A 10,000-nucleotide genomic window follows, 5' to 3' on the forward strand; every position below is an offset into this window, starting at 1 on the left:
CTAATAACTCAGTTAACATGTTAAACTCTCTAACGAGCAGAACAAACAAAAAAATCTAAAACTACACAATGAAAACTGAATTATTTCTGTCTGCTAAATAATTGTCAATAATTTATCAAATGCAAATTAAAAATGACGTATGAAATATAACAACCAACTAAAGCAACGTAACACTTTGTGAAACAGTCGGAGAGTTACTGACGTTAAACTTCAGGTCCAAACGGTTTTCACTTTTAGATCTTAAAGGATGAAAAGATGATTTCATACAGACGTTCTCTGAGTAACAAAACTACACTGAAAAGTTCAAAATCTATTTTATTTTCATTATTGTTAAAATTAAGATCTATATGGATCTCTATACACTGAGATCTGACACACTGCTACACGCAAACTAAACCATCTTAACACTTAAAATAATAATTATAATAATTTGAGTCAAATTGCAACATCCTCTCTGTCCTAAAAAGTTAATGAATTAATTATTGTTAATTACTCAGAAAGCTTTGAGGAAATTAGTATAAACATTTACTTTTAGTATAACATTTACTACGTATGTAAATGTTCTTATACTCAAATATAAAACTCAACACACAAAAATATGTTTTTATTTCTCCCAGAATACTATAAACATCCCAACAAACACAAAGTTGTGTGTGTAAATAGTTTTACATACAGAACAAATTGAAAAATATTGTTTACAGTAAACACTGTATCTTCTGCACATGTATCTTCTGCACATGTATCTTCTGCACATGTTCTTCTATACATGTTCTTCTGCACATGTATCTTCTGCACATGTTCTTCTGCACATGTATCTTCTGAACATGTATCTTCTGCACATGTATCTTCTGCACATGTATCTTCTGCACATGTTCTTCTATACATGTTCTTCTGCACATGTATCTTCTGCACATGTTCTTCTGCACATGTATCTTCTGAACATGTATCTTCTGCACATGTTCTGCACATGTATCTTCTGCACATGTATCTTCTGCACATGTTCTTCTGCACATGTATCTTCTGCACATGTTCTTCTGCACATGTTCTTCTGCACATGTATCTTCTGAACATGTATCTTCTGCACATGTATCTTCTGCACATGTATCTTCTGCACATGTTCTTCTGCACATGTATCTTCTGCACATGTTCTGCACATGTATCTTCTGCACATGTATCTTCTGCACATGTTCTTCTGCACATGTTCTTCTGCACATGTTCTTCTGCACATGTATCTTCTGCACATGTTCTGCACATGTATCTTCTGCACATGTATCTTCTGCACATGTTCTTCTGCACATGTATCTTCTGCACATGTATCTTCTGCACATGTTCTTCTGCACATGTTCTTCTGCACATGTATCTTCTGCACATGTTCTTCTGCACATGTATCTTCTGCACATGTATCTTCTGCACATGTTCTTCTGCACATGTTCTTCTGCACATGTGTCTTCTGCACATGTGTCTTCTGCACATGTTCTACTGCACATGTCTTCTGCACATGTTCTTCTGCACATGTGTCTTCTGCACATGTTCTTCTGCACATGTGTCTTCTGCACATGTTCTTCTGCACATGTTCTTCTGCACATGTTCTTCTGCACATGTATTGCAGGGATCATGTGCATTAAGAGAGACTCTGTGCACATTTACGCACCAGGCACAGCAGCAACAAAATAACGTTTTATGAATATTTGTTGAACAGATGTTTGGACGGAGGATGTTTGGTTTGTATGTGACGGTTGTTAAGCTATTATATGTATTATAGGCTAATAACAGATTATAATCAGCATATTAAACATAACACAGAAAAAGGGATGTGAGACGTTTTTAGTCGGGGGGGGGCGACTGTGAAGGACCGTGAAGGTTCGGCCCGGAACCCAGAGTTTCCTGTGAGATGAGAAAGCACAAAGAACTCTGAGGAAGAAGCAAAGTTAGTGACATGCATTAATGTTACATGAATGCATACAGATGGAGAGGAGGAAGAGGAGAGAGGAGCTCAGTGCATCATGGGATTTCTAATATATTGCCAAGTGGTAATATATGCAGACTAAAAAGAACTGGGCCTAAGATAGAACCCTGTGGACACCACGTCAGGTCTATTCTTTGGCCACAAAGAATTGTCGACCAGTTAAATAAGACCTGAACCAGTTAAGAACTGCGTCAGAGAGACACACAGTGTCCCAGTCTGTGCAGCAGAATAATGTGATCAACTGAGATCTAACAGGACAAACAGATTCTTCTCATTAGTGTTCATTCTGAGGTCATTTACGACTTTAGAGCTGTTTCTGTGCTGCGATGAGCCGACAACAGCACTTTACTTTACACACAGTTGTGTTCACTGTCGTTGTGAATCTTCTGTGAAACTTTTAGTACGAGGTGTAAAAAGCTTCACACATAACTCAGCGCTGCATGACATCATCACACTACACAGTTTTATACTAGCAGGAAATGATGTAATCATCACTTAAAGCAGAAAAAGGCAACAAATGTTTTGTATTTTCACCCTCCGTTTTCTCTGTGCAGTGCATTGTGGGAGAAAAGTTTCCACCAACAGCTCACTCAGAAATGTGCTTTTTTATTTTGAATGTTTGTTTAGATTAAACTTTAACCCTGACCCACCAGAACAGCCGACAATAAGTTAATATAATAATAATGTTTATTAATATTATATGATGCTTTCTGTCTCCAGCATGTTTTCCAACTGTTTGAGTAAAACATGGAGTGCTTTTATGTCGTGTTTTATGAAGTTTTATTTTTGTCAGTGAGACGTCTTCATGAGCTGTTTTTAGCTTTTTACATCACCGTCAGTCCTCGAATGCATCACATTTGTTTTCTTGTTATTTGTGGACATAAATAAACTAATTGAGGCAGAATCATAATAAAGATGTCTGGATGTTTTTTTCTGGATGTGACCACAGGAACCTCTTCATCATCATCATCATCTTTATTCAGATTTCTGTTGAACTGTTTCATTAGTGACTCATGTGATGTCAGAGAGGCACTTACAGTCAGAGGTAATAAAACCTCGTTAACTCTTTGCTTTCCGTTACATCAACACTCCCTTCAGTTCCTGTTTCCTTCCCTCGTTTCCTTCCTCGTCTCCTCTTTTCTTTCTTTATCTCCTCGTCTTTTGTTTTCTGACAGTCTCCTTTTCTTCCTTCTTTCTCTTCCTCCTCGATCATCTCATCTGTGTGTGACTGAGTGAAATATTCAGACCGTAGTGATTCTTCACATCTGCTGCATCATTTCACACATTTCCTTCTTTCCACTTGAATTTGAAATAAAGAAATAAACATTTATTAAAATCTGTTAAATGGTTCTGTTTGTTGTTGTGCAGCTGATTCTCTGATGTCAGATTGTCCCTGAACGCATCCATTTAAAAATGGATCCAAATCTCAGCCTCAAAATCACAAACATGAAACATTTTCCTTCATCTTTCTGTCTCATCTTTATTCATTTATGTTGTTATGAACGAACGTCATCATGTCCGTGTGTGTTTAACGGTTTCAGTGATGACTGAAGCGCTGAGCCTCGTATTTCAGATTTTATTATTTGCTGCTGGATTCTTCCGTCGTATTTCATCTGAGAGTTTATTCCCTTCGTGGCTCAGGAGCTTAGCGGGGAAACGGCCACGTGGCGGCCGGCGCCGGGCTCTGGATGTGAAGCCGTAGCGTCGCTCGCTGCTTCCTGCTTTGTGAGATCAGAATTCAAGGTCGGAGTCTAGATGTCAAACAATAATGCTGCACATATTCAGCATTTAATTCAATCAAAGCTGCCACTGAACTAATCAAACACCAGCAGCTGATCACTGAACTCTGCAGCTACTGACAGTGAAAGTAAAACCAACTGTGATAACTCATTTTTCTCATAATGATCAGAGTTATTGATCTGCTGATTGATAGTGAGATCATTCTAGGATGGGAATTTCATCATTTCATCATTTTTACTGGATTTTTGTCATTTGTTTTTCTTTTTTGGTTTGTTTTTTAACTTCAGAGTAAAATTCAAACTGGTTCAGAACAAAACTTCAAACAATGAAAAATATATTTTCAGCAATATGTCCGACATGAGAGGAGATGTTTCTGTTTTTAAAATAAATTCGTTTTATATTTCTTGTTTTTCTTTTACAGTGAGGCCCGGGGAAAGTTCACAGCAGAGCCAGGAGGAGATCCCGAGGTGAAGAACGGAGCTCGGTGGGTCCAGGTTGGGAGATGAGGTGAGGTCCAGGAGACGAGGCCGCAGGGCAGAGCAGACAGAACTGCAGGGAAAAGGTTCAGACTGTGTATGAAGCAACAAACAACTAGCAAATAGGCTTCGGAACGAACAGCTGGAAGTGCAGCACCGACTCAAGCAGAGGCTACGATCTGGCAGAATATACAAGCAGGATGAGGTGCAGCTGGTGATGCTGGAAGGAAGGAAGAGCCGCTGGAGGAGTGACAGTTAGGAAGACATGGAAGCAGTTGTGGAGGGAGTGTCAGGGGTGACAGCAGGAGCAGATGTAACAGTACCCCCCCCCCACCACCACCTGGTGCCCGACCAGGCTTGTTCGGGTGTTGGTCATCGAACTCAGGCAAGAGTGAAGGGTCCAGGATGAGGCAGCGGGTGACCCAGCAGCACTCCTCGGGGCCGTATCCCTCCCGATCCACCAAATATTGTAAGCTGCAGCCCCTGCGGCGCGCATCCAGAATCTGTCAGCCAGTGTAGGCAGGGTGGTTGTCAAATAGCTGAGGCAGTGGAGGAGCTGCTGCTGGGGGGGGGGGCAGGGGACTGGAACGGACTGGTTTGATTAGGGACACATGAAAGGTTGGATGGACAGCAGAGGGGTTAATAACATGGTTGATGTCAAAAGGTCCACTGAAACGAGGGGAAAGCTTTTTAGACTCCATTTTCAAAGGAATGTCCCGAGATGAAAGCCGTACCTTTTGGCCTCGGGTATAGCTAGGAGCTCTGTTGGAGCCACGCAGGGGGGCTGCACGAGCCTTCCTCCATGTGCGGCAACATTCAAAAGGCATACCCGATGAGGCATGAGTGATGGAATCAAGGGCATACTTCACCCATGGCAACTGGGAACTCCAGTGGGACTGGTTCGCAGAGGTCACACAACGTAGTGCTGCTTCCAGTTCCTAGTTGGCCCGCTCGGTCTGGCCATTGGACTGAAATCCAGAGGAGAGACTGACAGTGGGACCAAGAGCTGAGCAGAAAGCTTTACCTGAGAAATGAACCGGGGTCCTCGGTCAGACACGATATCAGAGGGGATGCCATGTAAACGGAGCATGTGGGTCACCAGAAGGTCAGCAGTTTTCCTGGAGGATGGAACTGATTTGGAGAATCTGTCAATCATGGTGAGGATGACTGAGTTACCGTCAGAGGGAGGAAGTCCTGTGACGAAATCCAGAGCAATATGAGACCAAGGGTGGCTGGGAACTGGCAGGGGATGAGGCAGACCCGCGGTGGGTTTAGTTGAAGTCTTGTCCTAGTGTCCCTCTCCATAGTGGGCCACCAGGAGTGCTGACGGAGGAGGGCGAGAGTTCGATTCACTCCAGGGTGACAGGTAAGTCTGGTTGAGTGGCCCCACTGGAGGACATCTGAGCGGACAGTCTGGAACAAACAGAGAGTTAGGTGGACCGTTACCTGGATCAGGCTGGTTCTGGCCTAGCAGACAGGGGACCTAATCTCCCATCTCCTGGCCCTCCAGCCAGCGACGCCATCCAGGGCCAGTTTCACTGCCAGAAGTTCACAGTCGCAGATGTCATAGTTCCTTTCTGCAGGTAAGAGTTTCTGAGAAAAGAAGGCACAAGGATGAAGTTTTTGATCAGCAGGAGAACGTTGTGAGAGGACTTCATCGACCCCGATGTCAGCTCAGGGTCTGGTTGAGTGAGAACCGGGGCAGAAGTGAAGCGATGTTTGAGTTCCTGGAACTCAGGGGTCCAACTGAATGGAGTGGAGGTGAAAGTGAGGGCAGTGAGGCCTGTAGAAACCCCAAGAGAAGCTGCAACTGCTTCAAGTTTGTGGGTTCTGGCCAGTCAGTGACAGCCGTTACCTTGGCAGGGTCCATTTGCACCTCTCCCTGTGCAGTGACATATCTCAGGAAGGACACAGTAGAAGCATGGAATTCACACTTCACAAGATTATTTTCCAACAGATGTTGGAGTACCTGACGAGCGTGCTGGTGGTGAGTGTCGAGGTCCTGGGAGAAGATAAGGACGTCATCCAGGTACACGAACACGAAGCGGCCGATCACATCCCTCAAGACGTCGTTAACAAGAGACAGCAGGGATGTTAGTCAGGCCAAAAGGCCTGAAGGCTGTCTTCCACTTGTTTCCTTCCCTAATGCGGACGTGTTGGTAGGCGTCACAAAGATCGACCTTAGCTCCATGGAGAGGAGAGAGAGCAGAGTGGCGGGGGTATTTATTTCTCACTGTGATGTTGTTTAAGCCCCGGAAGTCAATACAACGTCTAAGAGTGTGAAAACCCTCCAGGGCCCGATGACGCCTGCAGCCAACGAACCCTGGATACATATTTACTGGTGAAAAATCAAACAATAAGACGTGTGACACTTACAAACAAACAAACCAACAGGTTCATGTGATCTGTGTCTACTGCCATCAGCAACCAAACAACAAACTGAAGTGAAGGAAGAATTTAGTTTTAATGTGTTAAAAGTCTGCACAGCATCACTCATAAAGTTAATTCAAACATATTAATAACTTAATATAATGTATAACATTATAACTTAACTTAAAACACAACAGGTGTCACCAAAGTGCAAAACAATCTGATCATTACACACATCTGTGTGAAGGGAAAGTGATGATAGATGATGAAGTTGAACTCTGAGGAGAGAAATCAGAAGGAAACTGACTCACCTGCTGGCTGACAGTTTAATTAGGTTGAAGGAACTCAGGTGTCACTTTTTACCTTCCTACGCTTCACTGGAAATTCATCTCACACACACACACACACACACACACACACACACACACACACACACACACACACACACACCTGTGCAGGTATGAACATGCTGATTCGCTCTGCAGGAGATTTTTACTGGCAGCCGTAAAAACTCTCCTCAGCTGCTCATCAAAGTTATTCATTAATTCATTCATTCACTCGTTCAGCCCTGCAGCGTGTCTCTGGGAACAGAGGTTACACTTACATATGTTTTCTTACCACACAATAAGAACAATCAACAGATTAATAGATAAAAATATATTAGAGATGTTTCTGATCGGTTCCCTGCAGGGATCAATACTGAGTCCACATGTTCAAACTCTTCAACAGCAACAGTTCAGGATTCAGGATCAGCATTCAGTGACTACATACATTATACACTATCAACCATTAAACTACATAAACACAATCAAACAGTGATGTAATAACCTCATATTGATCCTCATATGCTGTGTTTGTGCTCTTAGTCACAAGATGAAAACCATCAGCTGCGTGTTTGACGCTGGCAGGATGTGATGAGGAGACAGTTTATCAAACAGTGAAGGTTTCAGAGACGTCTAGAAAGCTGCTGACCTCATTAAATCCTCCGTATAAATCAATTTATGATGAACGGATCAATCAAAACATATAAAAACCCTAAAACTGTCTGCGGATGTTACATATGGTGGCCCCCTCAGGACAAAACAAAAGCAAAAGCTGTTTCCTGTTTGGAGCGCTCTGTGTTGATGTTTGTGCTTTTGTTTTTGTCCCTGAGAGGCCACCGTAGATGTAGGAGTGAAATGTTACATCTGTAGTTTCAGCTGCTTGAACACAATGTTTTTCCTTCATGATGTTTCTGTGGTTGAATTTAAAGGTTTTTATCAGATTTTACAACAAAAACACAAAATACAGTCAAATAGAAGCAGATTGTTGTTGGTCTGTTGCGTCATCTTTAATGACACATCTGTGGGATTTCCACGGACACATGAATCAGACGTGTGTCAGTTACGCTGTAACTGACTGATGCAACGCTTCCCTGAACCGATCCCGTCCCATCCCGTCCCATCCCGTCCCATCCCGTCCCATCCCGGGAAGATCACAGGAAGTGCACAGGTACCTGGAATACCTGAGTGGGCGGGGCTTCTAGTAGGTGTAACAATATATTCTTTAAATGTGGCGTTGTAATCCATCATGTGGACTGAAGAGGTCCTGGATCAGATCCTCCAGAACTTCAGTCTCAAACAGACAAACTGATTGATCACTGATTGATTGATCCTCATTGAACACACTCTGTCTTATTGTTTTCTGTTGATGACTTATTTTCCTTTTAATTTCATTGCATTCATGTTTTGTTAATGTGTTCATTTGATTTCTTTTTTAAGTTGTGTATCTTCTCCAGTGACGGAGGCGTCGACACCGTCAATAAAGAGTCCAGTTGATCCGAACATCAGTTTATTCTGTTTGTGTTTAACTGCAGATTATAACAAACATGAACTTTGTTTCTGTTTGTGACACATTAAAGAGTTTCAGTTTGTCACTAATCAAATGTGTTTTAAGTTATTTACTGAGATGTAAATGAGCTGCAGCTCGTCTGACTGATGATGAAGGTGTTTGATGATGATGATGATGACGTCGGCACAAACCTCACTGACTGAAACATCATCACCAGATGAGAACTGAGATTGTTGCAGCTGCAGTAAACTCTGCGTTCAAGTTTCAGATGTTTTATTTCAGACTCAGTTTCTGCTGATAAACCAGCTGCAGCCGCGTCTCTGAACACGCCGTCAGACGCATTCTGCAGTAAACGCCGTCAGACGCGTTCTGCAGTAAACGCCGTCAGACGCGTTCTGCAGTAAACGCCGTCAGACGCGTTCTGCAGTAAACGCCGTCAGACGCGTTCTGCAGTAAATGCGTCAGACGCATTCTGCAGTTTCATTTTAACGTCACAAAACCTGAGAAGCTGAAAAGTTGCTGCATCATTTGAATCGTTTCCTGATGAAACATCTGCACAGCTGATTTTTTAAAGCCTGCATGTTGACTCAGTCTTCTTCTACTCTGTATTTGTTGGTGCATTAACGTGTCACGCTGTCATGTGACGGCGCCGACCGACCGTCCTTCATCTGTTTTATGGCTCAGGTCAGATAAGACCCGCCCTCCTGACTTCTGGCAACCAATCAACAGGACGCATGACGACTATGTGACCAAACGTTCAACATGACCTCAGTGATCAATTTGATCAATCTGATCAATCTGATCAATCGATTTATTGAAAGTAAAATATGAAGCTTTTAATATGTGAAAGAAACATTTTTGACCTTTGACCTTTCAAGCGTCAGCTGACTGACTTCCTGTTTCACATTCAAACATTTTACTGTAAAACTTTATTTACTGAATCAGTTTACAACTCATCTTCATCATCATCATCATCATCATCTTCATCATCATCATCATCTTCATCATCTTCATCATCATCATCATCATCATCATCTTCATCATCATCATCATCATCATCATCATCTTCATCATCATCATCATCATCTTCATCATCATCTTCATCATCAGGTTTATTTTCTGTCTCTCAGATTCTGACAGTTTGTTCTCGCTTCTTGTTCAGCCGCCGTCAGGACGCCGCCGTCAGGACGCCATGTAGCAGCCGACAGTCACATGACTCAGGTGTCCTCAGGTTTGCTCTGCGTCCTTACATGTCGTCTGCAGCTTCAGGCGCTGGTCAGAGTTCCCAGCATGCTGAGCAGCAGCAGCAGCAGCAGCAGCAGCGTGGGGGGGTGGCGTGCTGGGTGGGCGGAGGCTACGGGCTGCAGGTGGACTCTGTGCGTGTCAGAGATCATGGATCGGGCGTCCTGCAGCGCGGCGACGGCAGCCGAGCTGGCGTTCAGGTCTCCGGTGGCGATGAGGTCGAACACGCAGGCCTGGTAGTAGACGTCCTGTGCAGGAAGCAGTGCGGCGCAGTGGGCGTGGGCGCTGGCGGCGGGCACCGGCAAGGGGGCGGGTGTCGGGCGGGGTGTGTAAAGTCTCTGGGAGGCGGGGCATCCCCACACACACAGCTGCAGGT

The 10,000-nt window shown here is 43.6% G+C and overlaps 2 protein-coding genes and 1 long non-coding RNA gene across 6 annotated transcripts in view; 1 reads left to right on the plus strand and 2 right to left on the minus strand.

Moving 5' to 3' along the window:
* LOC122987544 overlaps positions 1-1,835 on the minus strand; it is a 5,298-nt gene extending 3,463 nt beyond the window's left edge. For 2 of the 3 annotated variants that reach the window (XR_006404515.1, XR_006404514.1), the window contains exon 1: positions 1-1,835. This exon is cut by the window's left edge. The gene's annotated coding sequence lies outside the window, so the exon portion shown is untranslated. The other variant, XM_044359462.1, reaches the window with a different exon arrangement.
* LOC122987560 overlaps positions 1-10,000 on the plus strand; it is a 16,079-nt gene that overhangs the window by 4,067 nt on the left and 2,012 nt on the right. The window contains exon 2 of the long non-coding RNA XR_006404518.1: positions 4,051-4,056. This is a non-coding gene — a long non-coding RNA (uncharacterized LOC122987560). The remainder of the gene's footprint in view (positions 1-4,050; positions 4,057-10,000) is intronic.
* The window catches only part of hjv (hemojuvelin BMP co-receptor), a 10,713-nt gene continuing 10,147 nt past the window's right edge, over positions 9,435-10,000 (minus strand). For both annotated transcript variants that reach the window (XM_044359442.1, XM_044359441.1), the window contains exon 4: positions 9,435-10,000. This exon is cut by the window's right edge and continues 280 nt beyond it. In XM_044359442.1, the coding sequence (XP_044215377.1) occupies positions 9,648-10,000 (353 nt within the window). In that variant the 3' untranslated portion in view covers positions 9,435-9,647.

The sequence above is a fragment of the Thunnus albacares genome, chromosome 8 (assembly GCF_914725855.1).
Source record: "Thunnus albacares chromosome 8, fThuAlb1.1, whole genome shotgun sequence".
Classification (NCBI taxonomy): Eukaryota; Metazoa; Chordata; class Actinopteri; order Scombriformes; family Scombridae; genus Thunnus; species Thunnus albacares.